Source organism: Eptesicus fuscus, chromosome 14 (assembly GCF_027574615.1).
Source record: "Eptesicus fuscus isolate TK198812 chromosome 14, DD_ASM_mEF_20220401, whole genome shotgun sequence".
Classification (NCBI taxonomy): domain Eukaryota; kingdom Metazoa; phylum Chordata; class Mammalia; order Chiroptera; family Vespertilionidae; genus Eptesicus; species Eptesicus fuscus.
This window is the reverse complement of record NC_072486.1, coordinates 83,614,667-83,630,581: the sequence shown is the minus strand read 5'-3', so window position 1 is coordinate 83,630,581 and position 15,915 is coordinate 83,614,667. Positions and strand designations below refer to the sequence as shown.

The 15,915-nt window shown below is 58.5% G+C and overlaps 1 protein-coding gene across 2 annotated transcripts in view; it reads left to right on the top strand.

Moving 5' to 3' along the window:
• Window positions 1-14,663, top strand: part of VIPR2 (vasoactive intestinal peptide receptor 2) — a 31,569-nt gene extending 16,906 nt beyond the window's left edge. The window contains exons 5-13 of one of the 2 annotated variants that reach the window (XM_054726312.1): window positions 2,185-2,282; window positions 8,800-8,941; window positions 9,390-9,540; window positions 10,129-10,189; window positions 10,564-10,633; window positions 11,074-11,165; window positions 12,323-12,452; window positions 12,531-12,572; window positions 13,841-14,663. In XM_054726312.1, coding sequence (XP_054582287.1) covers window positions 2,185-2,282; window positions 8,800-8,941; window positions 9,390-9,540; window positions 10,129-10,189; window positions 10,564-10,633; window positions 11,074-11,165; window positions 12,323-12,452; window positions 12,531-12,572; window positions 13,841-14,014 — 960 coding nt within the window. In that variant the 3' untranslated portion in view covers window positions 14,015-14,663. The remainder of the gene's footprint in view (window positions 1-2,184; window positions 2,283-8,799; window positions 8,942-9,389; window positions 9,541-10,128; window positions 10,190-10,563; window positions 10,634-11,073; window positions 11,166-12,322; window positions 12,453-12,530; window positions 12,573-13,840) is intronic. The other variant, XM_054726313.1, reaches the window with a different exon arrangement.
• Window positions 14,664-15,915: the final 1,252 nt, after the last annotated feature.

Genomic DNA, 15,915 nt, shown 5'->3' with positions numbered 1-15,915 from the left:
GGGCCGGACGCGGGCCTCAGGGTGGCCCGGCCGGCACCCCGAAGGCGCACCGGAAGGCCTGAGGGCCCCTTCCCTTGGGCCACGGCTCGCACCGGCCTCCCTGCTTCCCAGCGTTTGCAGAGCTGGGGGCGCAGGTTTGAGAACGCGGGGCCCAGGGAGGCAGAGCGACAGAGCGCGGGCCCAGCCTGGCCTGTGCGGCGGGGCTGTTGGCGGGAGCCACGTCCGTCGGCTCTTTGTGTTCTACGCTTTTGAGAGGATTGAAAGACTATTTCCCTGAACTCGTATCACAGATAAAGTGCTGGAAAGCAACTGCTAGTCACAACCCCTCAGTCAGAAAGTAAAAGGGAAAATGACTAAAACCTAAATTAGAATGTAAGGACATTTCCCAAACCCTCACCTGTCGTCTGCTTCCTCCGGAGACGCAGCTGGGAAGCGCGGCAGCCGGGCCGTCAGACTGACAGCCCCCACCGTCACCGTCACCGTCACTGTCACCGTCACCGTCACCGTCACCGGAGGGAGGCGCCGGGGCTCCCGCAGCCCCTCTTCTCTGCTGGGCCAATCCCGGGAAGAGAGAGGGAGAGGAGAGCACACATATGTTCACACGCACCCACACGCTCGCACACATGCTCACACACACACTCACACACACAGTCACAGTCACACACAGTCACCCACAGTTACACACACACTCACCCACACATACCCAGTCACACTCACACAATCACTCATACACACTCACACACAGTCACACACAGTCACACACACACAGTTACACTCACCCACAGTTACACACACACTCACACAGTCACACACACTCACACACACACACAGTTACAGTCACACACACACACACACAATTACACATTCACACACACAGTCACACTCACAAACTCACACACATATACATACACACAATCACATGCACATTCACCCACATACACTCACACAGTCACACTCACCCACACACACACTCACACATACACTCACCCACAGTCACACTCACACACACACACACACACTCATACACACCCACACACACACTCACACATACACTCACCCATAGTCACATTCACACACACACACACACACACTCACACTCACACCTACCCACACAGTTACACACAGTCACACCCACACAGTCACACTCACACAGTTACACACTCACACACAGTTACACACGATCACACTCACATACACTCACCCACACAGTTACACACTCACACCCACAGTCACACACACACGCACACACTCACCCACACAGTCACACTCACACACAGTTACATACTCACACAGACACACAGTCATACTCACAAACTCACACACACACATACACACAATCATGCACATTCACCCACATATACTCACACGCTCACACACACAATTGCACTCACATTCACAGTCACACACTCACCTTCACATGCTCACACACCACAGTCACACTCACATGCGCACACATAGTCACGTGCTCACACACTCACACTCACCCACATGCTAACACAAACACACTCACATGCACACTCACACACACACTCACATGCTCACACAATCACACGCTCACACACTCTCACACACACACTACGGAACACAGAAGTGGGGACATTTTCTTCCTCCCTGGTTTCTAATTGGAGATTTGAAATGGGTCACTGCTGTCAGGCGGTGGGTGTGGGGAAGAATATGGGGTTCAGCCATGTCCCTCCCCCCCCGTTTTACTACTGGATTTTCCTCTGTCTTTGGTATGAATCAGGGCATTTTCAGAACCCTGTGGTCATCGAGCGCTTGCACATTCCTGAGATTAAAATGTCCACTTGAAGCTGAGCATGTTCTTGTTGAAAGAAACATTGAAAGCACAGCAGGTGTTACTCTGGAGTCCAGACCCTGTGGGGACAGGGGTCGGCCGCTGGTCCCAGCCTGGGGTCTCCTGGATGCCCTGCTCACCCCTGCTGTTCCTTCCGATAGACCTGCTTTACAGAACCTTCCAAAGTCACCCACAGGGAACTTAAGGGAAAGTTGGTGTTTGAAGAGATGTAACCTTGAGGTTGGGATGGAGGTGGCGGGGAAGGGCCTGCCTCGGGTTCCAGGCCGTCGGCAGCCGAGAGCAGTTCCTGAGCAAACAGCATCCTTGGCCTGGGAACTGCCCTCGGCCCCGCGCTGGCCGCCACTCAGACGGCTTGTCTGTCTTTGTAGATCACGTTCTATGTTCTGGTGAAGGCCACCTACACCCTGGGCTACAGCGTCTCTCTGGCTTCCCTTACAACAGGAAGCGTCATTCTTTGCCTCTTCAGGTAAGTAGCACAAATGAGCAATTCTGCAAGGAATATGAGATGGGGGGTTGTCCGTTTATGACACCTGAGCCAGTCTGAGGAGGAGAGACAATCACGGCCTTGAGCAATCTCTGCGCTGAGTCTATGCAGCGCCCTCGGGGGTGCCGGTGTGAAATGCGATGCCAGCATTTACATTTTTGTTCAGCTATTCTGCACTCCTTCTCTAAGGACATAATCCTGACCGTGGGCAAGAATTCAGCTCCAGCCTTATTTACCAAATACAGCTTTATGCAAATGCCGTAAGGACACAGAAACAACACTTGCCATTGGGCTATTAGTGCCCCACTGACGGACACTCGAATGTGTTTAAGAATAAAAAGGTGGGATCCAGATTGCCTGGGTTCCAATCCTGGGTTCGTCTCCTAGCAGCTGTGTGACCTTGGACACATTACCCAACCTCTCTGTGCATCTGTCAGGTGTGGACCCAGTGGAGCCCACAGGGCATGTGGCAGGCTCTGCATTGGCCTGTGTTCCATGTGGTGAGGCGAGTCCCCGCTGCCCCTCACCCCTGCAGCCTCTTTAGCAGCGAAAGGACATGTTGTGTGTGAGGGTGGAGGGCAGAGGCTTCGGTCCCACAACAGATGCTTCTGTTCAGAAAACGCTACTAAGTGTGTGTAGGGTTAAACCCATGTCAGGCCTCACTGGCACGAAGTAAAAGGAATGATATTGAGCTTATTTTAACAGGGTTTCGATCTCTACATATCTGATGACTTTTTGCTGAGATATAGTTCACATATTGAGATGAAATACATGATATAACAGGTGGAAGGTCTGTAGAACCTAACACACTTTAGCAGATCTATGCTTGCCAGTTAAATAAACGAGTGACGAATAGAGCTGAGACCTCCAGCAAATGGAATTAAACGGTCCTTGCCATTTTTCAGGCCTCTCACCTATATCAGGGGGCCGGTGGTTCTCAGGAAAAACACGTACTTCGAAAAATTGAACAACATCGATCATATTCTAGTTCCTTTTTGTAAAAAGGCTGGTACCACATGAACCTTTGTGTACTATGTTCCATGTTTTACTACATATATGTATACATTTTTAAAATCTTTATTGTTGAAAGTATTACATACATCCCCTTTTCCCCCATTGACCTCTTCCAACCTGCTCCCCCCAGGCCCTCAGCACCCATTGTCTGTGTCCATAGGTTATGTATACATGCATACAAGCTCATGGGTTAATTTCCCATCCACCCTCCCTGCCTTCCCTCTGAGGTTCAGCAGTCTGTTCATGCTTCCGTGTCTCTGGGTCTGTTGTTCATCCGTTTATTTTGTTCATTAGATTCCACATGTGAGTGAGACATGTGATACTTGTCTTTCTCTGACTTAGCATAATGCTCTCCAGGCCCCTCCGTGCTGTTGCGAATGGTAAGAGTTCTCTCTTTTTCACGGCCGCGCAGTGCTCCGTGTAGATGTCCCACAGCTCTCTGTCCACCGGTCTGCTGGCGGGCACGTGGGCTGCTTCCGGGCCTTAGGGACTGTAAATGGTGCTGCTGTGAACACAGGGTGCATATCTTCACATTTGTCAGCATAAAAAAGAAAGGGAGCATTTAGGAAGGAAGCTGACTCAGGGTAACAAGCTAGAAGGAAATATTCCCCCTTATTTTCTTTCTTTTTTAAAAACAATATATTTTATTGATTTTTTACAGAGAGGCAGGGAGAGGGACAGAGAGCTAGAAACATCGATGAGAGAGAAACATCGATCAGGTGCCTCCTGTACACCCCCCACTGGGGATGTGCCCGCAACCAAGGTACATGCCCTTGACCAGAATCGAACCTGGGACTCTTCAGTGCCCAGGCCGATGCTCTATCCACTGAGCCACACCGGTTAGGGCTCCCCTTATTTTCCAAGAGCTGAACAACCCCATGTTTTTGTCGTCTGTGGTTGCATTCAGATTGGCCCTGTGCGACGTGTTTACTAGCCAGACTCGCAGTGTTTGGGAATTATCGGAAACACGGACGTGATTCTTTAAGAGGCTGTCAGTGATTTTATGATACGAAGCACAGCCCGCTGTACACGGCCATCGTCAGCCCCTGCTGGTGAGGCTTCTTGGTTATACCGACGCGGAGCCTCTGCTGCTGACAGGGCCACGATGGCCAGAAACGGCTCCCAGGGCAGGCGGGCCTCGGCTCTCCCTGGTCTGGGCACAGAAACCCTGTTCCCTCCCTGTCTCCCTCTGTCAGACGGATCGGAGCCACTTCCCTGGACAGCTGTGAGAGCGGATCCCAAAGTCCCAGGAGGAGGACTCTTTACTTCCTGTCAGAGCCCCACACTCCCTGCCGTCTCCTTGTTTCATGCAGAGAAAGGGGGCCGCTTCCCAGGGCCTGTGGCGTGGGTGCACGCACAGGCCGGCCCTCGCGGGGTCACGGCAGCTGCCGCCCCAGCATGGCCTGTGGTCCGGGCATTTGACATGACAGCTCTGAGCCCACAGGCGTCACGAGGACAGCAGTGATCGCCAGGACGTCAGGCCACGCCCTTCACAGGTGTTTGCAGTTCAGTCCTCACGGCATCTCCACAGCCGAGTCTCCCCGTGCCCCGTGGCACCCGTTGGAGGAGGCCCTGTGCCCGTGCGGAGCCCTGAGCGCAGAGCCGCCCACCTGCTGTGGTCGGCGTGGGCTCCGAGTCCACTACCCGCGCCACGGAGGACCGGCGCAGCTGGCGTGTCTGGAAGCCATACTTGGCTTTTGTGTGTGTGCTGTTTTTAATATGTTTTTATTGATGACAGAGAGAGAGAAGCCTCCATGATGAGAGAGAATCCCTGATCGGCTGCCTCCTGCACACCCCCCCTGGGGACTGAGCCTGAAGCCTGGCATGTGCCCTGCCTGGGAATCAAACTGTGACCTCCTGGTTCTTAGGTAGACGCTCCACCGCTGCGCACGCCGGCGTCCCCCCGTAGATCCATACTCAGGGTGACGTGCTTAGTGAGTGACGAGTGACAAGGGCGGAGCTCAGCAAATGGGGTGTGTGTGCACGCTCCGTGGGAAGAAGCAGGTGAGAGCATGGGAAGGCGAAGGCAGAAAGGAGAAGAGGAAGAAGAGGCAGTTTGGAGAGACAGGTGTTCCCCGCCCCCCAAAAGCCACGGAGACAGAGCAGCATCGCTATGGGAACTTAGCTTGGGGAGCCGGGCCCCACAGCAGTTGCCCCCCATGGGGGGCAGCCTCCGGGTTGCTCTGGAGACACCCAGAAAACTCACTTTTACTTAATGTCTTCACTGACTAAGGCTCCACGGAGTTTTAAACACCGGGGAGTACGGGGCTTCCGGCAGGTCGGCTGTCTGTGAGCGCGCCCAGGGTGAGCGGACACTGCTCGCCAGGAGCGTCCTGGGCGGCTGGTCCAGGCCAGCGCCCGGAGCAGCTCAGTCTGGGCCTGTGATGCTTTTGTCAAAGGGCACTCCTCTGTCTGTGGGTTCTCTCACTCGCATTTTACAGGAAACCCATCCATGTTGTTGCGTGTGGTGCCCTGCTTCCTCAGTGCGAGTGAGATGACACCATTGTTTGTCTCTAGCTGCGCGTGGATACGTGGCATCTTTTGGGTGGAGCTGTAACAGGAGCTATGAGTGTTCTCATGTATTATCTCTTGCACATATGTGCACACTTCTTAAGATATGTGTTGCATTTATATGTGTACACACTTATAGCAATGCTTACTTCATGTGTATGGTGCATGTACTGCTCATAGACTATGCATAGGTTCAGTCTTCCTAGATCCTGCCCACTCATTTCCCAAAGTGGTGGCCTCAGCCATACCTACCAGCTGAGGGGAGACTTCTATCCACTCTGCATCCTGTCACCATCTCTCCCCATCAGTTTTAAAACTGTAACCGTCCAGGTGGGTGTGTAATCCTATCTAATAAAAGAGTAATATGCAAATTGATCATACCTCCGCTACACCCACAAGCCATGCCCACAAGTCAATCAGGAGCGAATATGCAAATAAACCCAACCAAGATGGCTGCGGTCACGGAAAGCAGGAGGGAGGCTTGGGTTTCCTCGGCAATGGAGGAAGCCAAGCTTTCCGCCTGCCCTTGCCAGCCCAGGCCTCCACTCAAGGCTACACAGTTTCAATGATAGAAGATACATAAATCCAAACAGAAATGGTGGCAGCCACAGAGCTGGAAAGAGCAGGAGGCTAGGGTTGCCCCCGGCAATGGAGGAAGCCAAGCTTTCCACACACCCTGGCCTGCCCAGCCCTCTGCTCCAGGCTACAAAGTTTCAATTATAGAAGATACATAAATCCAAACAGAAATGACTGCCACCACAGAGCGAGCAGAAGGCTTGGCTCCACTCCAGGCTACAAAGTTTCAATTGTAGAAGATAAATAAACCCCAGATCCCAGGGCCTCCACTTGGGTCACCGGGGGGCGTGGCCAGCCTGCAAACCACCACAGTCCCCTCGCCCAGGCTGCCCCACGCCCCAAGGGAACCCCCACCCTGATCCAGGACACCCTTCAGGGCAAACCAGCCATCCCCCACCCATGCACCAGGCTTCTATCCTATCTAATAAAAGAATAATATTCAAATTGACCATCACTCCAACACACAAGATGGCTGCCCTCATGTAGTCAAAGATGACTGCCCCCATGTGGACACAAGATGGCCAGCAGGGGAGGGCAGTTGGGAGGGACCAGGCCTGCAAGGGAGGGCAGTTGTGGATGATCAGGCCAGCAGGGGAGGGCAGTTAGAGGTGACCAGGCCAGCAGAGGAAGGAAGTTGGGGGTGACCAGGACTGCAGGGAAGGGCAGTTGGGAGGGACCCAGACCTGCAGGGGAGAGGAGTTGGGGGGGTACCAGGCCTGCAGGGGAGAGGAGTTGGGGAGGGACCAGGCCTGCAGGGGAGGGCAGTTAGGGGTGACCAGGCCTGCAGGGGAGGGCAGTTGGGGAGGACCAGGCCTGCAGGGAAGGGCAGTTAGGCATCAATCAGGCTGGCAGGGGAGTGGTTATGGGGTGATCAGGCTGGCAGGCAGAAACGGTTAGGGGTAATCAGGAAGGCAGGCAGGCGAGCAGTTGGGAACCAGCAGTCTTAGATTGTGAGAGGGATGTCTGCCTACCAGGATCGGGCCTAAACAGGCAGTCGGACGTCCCTCGAGGGGTCCCAGATTGGAGAGGGTACAGGTTGGGCTGAGGGACACCCCCTGCCCCCTGTGCACGAATTTGTGCACCGGGCCTCTAGTCAGAACATAAAATCGTGTTTTAATTTGCATTTTCCTGGTGGGTAATGAGAGCATATGTTTGGAAATCTTTTTTATGAGTGCTGTTTGAGTGTTTGCTCATTCTCTCTTCGTTGTGTCTCTTTCTATAAATGTACTGCCAGGAGTCCTGTAGCAGGGTCTTGTCAGAGGCAGGTGTTAGAAATTTCATCTCCAGTTCTGTGGTTCGGCTTTACACTCTCTTACTGGGTCTTTTGAGGAAGAAAAGTTGTTGATTTTAATGATGTCATTCTTTGTTGGCTTTTAGGTCAGTGCCCCGAGTCCTGTTTAGGACAGCGTTGGCCTATTCTTTTGTTATCAGAGAGAGGTTTTACTATTCTCACTTTTCCTGGTCAGGCTGTTGTCCATCTGCCATTCAGTTTCGTGTGTGGCACGAGGTGGGGGCGGTCCTGCTTGTCTTTCCAGAGGCCTGTCAGGTGTCCGGGCGTCCGGTGCCCATGGCCTGACGCGGGCTGTGACTGCATCGCAGGACCAGCAGGACCCGACGCTCTGCTGTTCTGTCTCTCTGCCTGTCACTGCCATTTTGATGTTGTGATTTCTGCACTTTATCCTAAATCTTGACTTCTGCTGGTGTGAGCCTGTCAGCTTTCTTTTTCATTAGGAAGAGTTTGGCCATTTGCACTTATGTGTGAATTTTTTAAAATCAGCTTGTCAGTAGCCATTTAAAAAACCCTCTGCAGGGTTCATTTTGATGGCATTGAATTTATAGATCAGTTTGGACAGACTAGTTAGTACCTTTATAATTCTGAGTCATTCAATCTGTGATAATAAAAGATCCTCCTATTTGTTTAGTTTTCTTTCATTTCTTTCAATAATGTTTTGTGATTTGGGGTAAAGTCTGCCTCTCTTCTGATAGTCATTTCTAGGTATTTGTTTATGCTGTTTTATATATTTTGTTAGATTCCATTCCATTCCATTTCTTTTTTTTTTTCTTTTTTTTAATCCTCACCGAGGATATTTTCAGAGAGAAGGAAAGACAGAGAGAAATATTGATTGGTTGCCTCCTGCATGAGCCCTGACCAGGGCCCGGGCCGGGGAGGAGCCTGCAACTGAGTTACATGCCCTTGACCAGATCGCACCCAAGACCCTCTGTCAGCAGGCTGACGCTCTATCCACTGAGCACACCGGCCAGGGCTGATTCCACTCCTGATTGTTTCGGGGAAGGAGTTGATTTCTGCATGCTAATCCTGCTCAGCAACCTTGCTGGACTCACTCAGGAGCAAATTCACAAAATCAGTGTTTGAGTGTCTGTCCCTCCATCCCCACAGGCGGCTGCACTGCACCCGGAACTACATCCACCTCAACCTGTTCCTCTCGTTCATCCTGAGGGCCATCTCGGTGCTGGTCAAGGACAGCGTGCTGTACTCCGGCTCCAGCACCCTGCACTGCCCCGACCAGCTGGCCTCCTGGGTAAGGCCGGCGGGGGGCCTCAGAGGGAAGGTGGCCCTCACAGCTCTTGGGACCGTTCATTTGCTGGTTTCTCTTTACTGGTTGGTCTCTTGTGAAGAGAGGACAGTGGAAAAGAACAGAGAGAGAAGGGAGGCCGAGAACGGGACGAGGTAGAGGAGGCAGGAGGCAGGCGAGGAGCTAGGCCACACGTGCCCGCAGCTCAGGGTCCAGGCTGCTGTCGCCGGGCTGCGTGACACCTGCCACACAGCGTGTCCCCCCAGCGAGCTCCGCGCGCCGGGCCGGGATGCGAGGGCCTCTCTGTGAAATGCACCTGCCGCCCGCGCCTCTGCTGGGTGTCCTGCTTCCTTACACAAAGGGCGGGGGGGGGGGGGGGCGCGTTCCCGGGGCGCTGCACCCGCCTGAGGGTGTTTCTCTGAACGAGACGCGCTCTCCTGCTCTGACGTTCCAGGTGGGCTGCAAGCTGAGCCTGGTGCTCTTCCAGTACTGCGTCACGGCCAACTTCTCCTGGCTGCTGGTGGAGGGGCTGTACCTGCACACCCTGCTGGCGGCCAGCTTCTCCCGCGGCCGCCGCTTCCAGGCCTACCTCCTGATCGGGTGGGGTAAGGCCGCCCCGCCACAGGCTGCGTGCCCAGCGCCCCCTCAGCCGCCCACGAGCCCACAGGTCCCTGCTCTGTCCCCTCGGGAGACACTGTGCTGCCCCAGGAGGCGCCCTTCAGGCCACCTGAGGAAGAGCTCTGCCAGGACAGTGAGGTCCCTGCAGCCAACACTTCTCCAGGGAACCGGGGCCGGGTTAGGACACCCCACTGCTGAGCGACCCCGATGTGGGAGCCAGACAGGGCCCCGAGGAGGCAGGAGTCCCGGCGGCACGCCCGTTAGCAAGCCTGCCCCAGCCGGGCTCAGGAAGGGGTCACGCCGGGGGACACCCACAGAGAGGGGCACGCCCCGCCCACTGGTGGGCACGTCTCCGTCCACAGCTCGGTCACCGCACTCGCCAGGCACAGTCACATGGGTCAGGCCGTGCAGGGTCAGCTCTCAGACATGCACCGCGTTACCGCCAGTGCGTAGCAAGGAACACGCATAAACCCGACCGGGCTCATTAGGAGTTCCTGCCTCGTTTCCTTCAGAAATCCCGGGTCCCGGCGGCCGGGCTGACGAGGGGGCTGTGGGTAACAGGCGTGTCTCTGCAGGCATCCCCGCCGGATGCACAGCGGCGTGGGCCGTGGCCAGGCTCTGCTTGGAAGACACGGGGTGAGTGTGGGCCCCACGGTTCGCCACGCGCCACCGTCGGCTGTTCCTCACTGACCCCGCCTTCGACCCTCACTCACGGGGTCTCGGGGGACTTTACCTGCCCCTCAGGCTCCGGCGTGACCTTTGGTGTCACCTCCCCGGAGGCAGACTGTCGCGTGGAAAAGAATAAGCCCCTGAGGTCACGCCGAGTCTCTAACACACAGTTGTGCCTCCGCACGGGCCTGTGGGCAGCAGGAGGGACGGGCAGACGGGTGGTGTCTGCAGGGAGGGCCGCTGCCCGGCAGGCTCCGGGAGGGCGTCCCCGCAGCACGTGTCCTCGCTGTTCCCCGGACAGACTCGGTGGTGAGGTCATTTTCCTTCTCTCCTTCCTGCAGTTGCTGGGATACCAATGAGCACAGTGGCCCCTGGTGGGTGATCCGAACCCCGATTCTAATCTCAATTCTCGTAAGTCACCTCGCACGAGGCAGCAGCCGCCCTCGGTGGCCACACAGGCAGGGCCAGCCAGTCCTGTGTTGCATGGAAGCGGCCGTCCCCTCGGCCTTCCAGAGCCGCTCACAGGAGGGGCGTCGCCTGTCCTGGACTCAGCACCCCTCAGCATGAGGCCTCCGAGACGGGGCGAGCAGAGAGCCTCCTGTGTCCTCCCATGGGGGGCCTCTGGGGGTCCCAGCCTGACCAAGGACATGTCAGGGAGGAGCTGGATTTCCGTTTGTCCTGTTTGTGTCTCCACACTAATTTACATGCCTTGCGCAGCTGGGGTCGAATACGTGCTGCAGACCACAGATGGTGTCCGGCTGGACGTGGGGCAGCTCCGGATGGGCAGGCTCCGGCCCCAGCCCCACCTCCGGGGCGGGAAATGGAGAACAGACGTTTGTCTCTTTGTGCAGGTCAATTTTATCCTGTTTGTGAGTATCTTACGGATTTTACTGCAGAAGTTGACATCCCCAGATGCCAGAGGCAGCGAGCAGCCACAGTATAGGTGAGTCGTTTCCATGGGCCCAGCTGCCCTCAGGGACTCACAGCCTGGACACCGAGAGGGAGGGGCCATGCCAGTGTGTGGACAGAAGAATGGGCTCCCGGCACTGCAGTCCTCGGTCTGGCGGCCCGCGGTGGTTGGCCGGACGGGGCGTGTGTGCGGCGGCTCAGCATGGAGGCCTCGGAGCCGCGCCGAGGTGTTTTGCCCCTGGCCTGTTTGCCATCTGACTTTTCTCCGTGGTCACACTTCATGTGTGTTCTATGTCCATCTGGAGGCCCAGTGCATGAATTCGTGCACGGGTGGGGTCTGGCCAGCCCGCCCAGATTGGGTGGAACTGGGCCAGGCCGGCTGCGGGGAGGGGCCGCAGGTGATTGGCTAGTGGTCCTGGGCCCCAATGGGGTGGGGGGGCCAATCGGGGGCCAGCAGCCTGGGGGAGGGGCCATGGGTGATTGGCCGGCTCTGCCCCTGATCAGAGTGGGGGGCCTATCAGGAGGCCAAGCTGGCTTGGGGGAGGGGCTGCGGTGGGGTGGGGTTGGCCAGCCACCCTGCCCTCAATTGGGGTAGGAGAGGCCAATCAGGAGCAGGCGGGCTGGGGGGAGGGGCCTCGGGAGGTTGCCCGGGAGGTTTGCAGGCCACAGTGGGCGTCATAGCAACTGGTCTGGTGGTTACGGCATTCTGGTCGCTGGTATATCTAGACTCTTCCTTCCCCCTCAGACCACAGTCTGTGTGGGCCTCACACTTAGCAGTGAAGATGATGCTTTAACCCCGACCAGAGTGTGAAGGAGCCTGACGTGCTCACTGGTGTAGTGCGGGCCCAGCCGCCGGGACTCAGGCCGGGGTGGGAGTGCAGCTGAGAGCTGGGCCCTGCGGCACCGCTGCCCGAGGCGGCCCTCGCTGGTCTCCTTCCAGCCCCGGGTCCGGAGCCTGAGGGGTGCACACCGCTGGAGGCCGGGAAGTGGGACAGTGGTCACGAAGTGTTGGAGAGTCCTCCAGGGCCGGCGCGTTGCGGGGTGTGACTAGACACGTGGGTGTGCCGGGTGACAGAGCGAGGCACTCCTTCTCTGTGGCCCACCTGGCGCTGGGCTTTCCCGTTGGACAGTGAGGGGTCAAGGGGCGTTGCCAGGGTCACACCCGGCCCAGCTCCGTCCGTCTGTCTGCAGGAGGCTGACCAAGTCCACCCTGCTGCTCATCCCGCTGTTCGGCATCCACTACATGGTGTTTGCCGTGCTGCCCACGGGCACCTCCTCCAGATTCCAGCTCCTGTTTGAGCTGTGCGCGGGATCCTTCCAGGTGCGTGCGGGCGGGCGGGCCGCCCCATCTGTCCTGCGGCCGCCGCGGTGGAGGCACTGACCACCTTTCTCCCCGCAGGGCCTGGTGGTGGCGGTTCTCTACTGCTTCCTCAACAGCGACGTGAGTCCTGATCCCAAGGCCAAGCCGGCTTGGGGGAGGGGCTGCGGTGGGGGCGGGGCGCAGGGGGCTGGCCAGCCACCCCGCCCTCGACTGGGGTAGGAGAGGCCAATCAGGAGCGGGCCGGCTGCGGGGAGGGGCGTGGGGGGGGGGGGGGGGGGGCGGGTTGGCCGGGAGGTTTGCTGACCACAGTGGGCGTCATGAGCTCCTCAGGGGCCAGTCCACACACGTGGGTTGTGAGGGGTTCCCTAAAGTCTCCCCAACCTGGACACTGCTGGCGACGGCGCCAGGCACGTGGCCCCCAGCCCAAGAAGCCAAGGCCGAGTCCTCCCTCCGCCCTTCCTGCTTGGCCGTGGCCTCTCCACACCGAGCCTCGAGCATGGACGGCGCCGTGAGCCCGGAGCGGCAGGGGGTGGACGCACCAAGGGCGCCTGCTCCCTAAGCGCCTGCCCTCTGCTCTGTCCCGGAATGTCCATCATTTCCGGTGCTCCCTATGACACCTGAGCTGCGGGCGCCTTCCCAGACTGTCCCGTGGCCCCCCTCCTCCTGTCAGGACCCACGCTTCCCCATCTTTCTGCCAAGTCCCACGTCCTGAGTCCCCACCCAGCTGCAGCAAGTTGGGTGACAGTTTCAGCCAGGCCACCCCCAACTCCTGCTCTTGAACCCCCCCTCTCAGTTTACGGCTGCTGTGGCCCCTCTGGACTCACCAGTTCTGCAGAGAGCAGAGCAGGCAGCCGCCGAGCCCAGCACTGAGCCCCTCGGTGCAGGCAGCGCTCACACAGCCCCAGGCGCTGGGCCCTGGCCAGCCCAGCCCTGCCTCCAGCTTTCTCCTGCTGGTGTGGAGGGCCCAGCACAGCGCCTCCCGGAGCCCAGCCCTGGCCACCGCTCTCTCCATCCTCGCACCTGCGCCCCTCCCCTCGGCACCAGCCTGTCCTCTTTCTCCCAACGCCCCTGACACAGGCTCGCTGGGGCTCCGCCCACACTCCCATGGGCCTTTGCTGAGGTCTGGATTACATGTCGGGGCTCCGGTGGGTCCACCACTGTCAATGGACTGACGGTGCCTGAAACCAGCTCCCAGCAGCGGCTCCCACAGTCAGGACTCCCCTCGGCACCACGGCCGGCATCCCCTTCCGTGCCTGCCTCTTCCTGAGCCTGCCCCGTGTGTCCATCTGAGGGACGCGGAGGGATGGCACCAGGAGAGGCAGAGGGAGAAGTGTGTTCTGCGGAGGGCACCCCCTGACCGGCTCCTCTTGCTTTGCCCTGACCCCCAGGTGCAGAACGAGCTAAGGAGGAAGTGGCAGAGCCTGTGCCCGCGCCAGCTCTCGGGACGGGGCGACCGGCTGCACAGCCTGTCCATCTCCAGGAACGGCTCGGAGAGCACCCTGCCTTCCCACCGCGGCTCCCACTCCCCGTCCTTCCTGCAGACGGAGACCTCGGTCATCTAGTGCCGGGTTCCGTGAGCCGGAGCCACGTGGGCCCGGGCGCCCGGGAAACCAGCACCGGCTCAGCGCCTGGCCAGGTGGCTCTGCCCACCTCCTAACGACGGCGACGGCGACCGAGCGCGACCGAGATCTCATCGTGGTTAAGCTTCCGCATTTGCTAGTAGCTGCTTTGTTCATCACGCTTGGCTGTGTGGATGGACCCATTTCCAAAGAGAACAACGGGGGCACCAAGTGACCCCTGAGCAAGAGGCGCTGGCCCCGCCGCCGTGGAAGGCTCCCAGCCTGGATGTCTGTCCTCAGCGGGGGCCGGGCCCCCCCGGCCATCCCTGCTCCGCCCGGTCCCCGGGGCTGCGCGGGGCTGCGGACACAGGAGCCGGCGAGGACTTCCCCGAGGCGGCCCCGGCGGCCCCCTCTCCTGCTTCGAGGCCACGGCCGCAGGGAGCAGCGTGCCCCTCAGGGGGTCCTGTTTATGAGGGCCTCAGCCACTAAAGGGACACCATGGCGTTACTTCAGGCCCTCACCCCCGGCCCCTGGCCATCGGGCGCCACCAGACACACGGAGAAGCCTAGTCTCCTCAGGAAAAGAGCCTGATGCCCTCTCTGTCTGAGCGGAGGCTCTTACTGCAAGGACAGTGTCCTGAGCGCCTCCGTGCATGCGGCCCTGGCTGCGGCCACCCACCTGGTGAGCTGGGAGGCGCGTCTGGGGAGCGGCCACAGGCGGAGGGCAGAGGACTGTGCGGCCACACCCAGCCCGACGCCTGGCCTGCTGCGCCCTCACCCCGTTTTCCACACGGCCCTTAGCGTGGAGGCCGGCGAGTCTCCTTCCCGTGCATCACAGACCTGGGAGCATGCGGCGACTGGGATGGTGGCGGGAGCGGCCGGGGAGACCAGCGGGGATGCGGGCCAGCCCCTGGGCTGCACCCAGACACCCCTGAGCCGGGCCCCTCTCAGCCGCCCGGTGTCACAGATGGTGGGGCGGACACAGTTTCCCTCAGCGTCATCGCGGCCCTAAGAGCCGCACTAGGCCTCTTGCCTGGGAGGGGGAGCGTGCTTTACTGGTAGCTGACAGGAGCGCATGACCAGCCGGTGGATCGTTTTAAAATGTAAATGTGTGAACAGCTCAGTAAATCTGATGCCATATCTGTCATTGTGTCGGAAGCCACTCGGAGCCCTGGGGCCTCACACTGAGGAGGGACTACCGCCCGTTTGAGGCAGCGCTTGGACGAGGAGGGAGAGGTCGGGTGGGCATGCGCCCTGCGTGGCCGTTGGAAACAGCCACCGCCGCCCCGTGCTGGTGCACCTGACGGGGCGTCCTGCTGAGCGGCTCGGCACTGGCCCGCGGGCTCCCCGTCGTCCTAGGGCGGGTCTGCGTGTGGTCACCCCTCCACAGAAGCCGAGCCTGCTGAGTGGACGCAGGTGAACATGTGTGTGTGCATGTCTGTGTGCACATTGGTGTGTGCATGTCTGTGTGTGTGTGTCCGTGTGTGCACATCTGGGTGCGCACATCCATGTGTGTGCATGTCTGTGTGCACATTGGTGTGTGCATGTCTGTGTGTGCGTGTCCGTGTGTGCACATCTGGGTGCACACATCCATGTGTGGGCATGTCTGTATGCACATCCGTGTGTGTGCATGCCTTGGATAATCCCTAACCTCATTTCTGCCAGAAGCAGAAAAAAATCTATTTCTGATAAACTCCATGCCCAACCAAACTGCTTCATTTCAAAGTGAAGAGTGCCCACTGCTCAAACTTAAATTGTCCAGAGGAGAGGGTTAGACGCGAGCGCGAGCGGACGGACCAGCCGCCGTGCTTTTCCGAAGAGCCAAGCAGGTGGGGATAAGGAGAGGAGGCGGGTGCGGCCCGCTCCGCCCCTCAGATCGGCACGGTGTGAGCAGGAAGCACCTGG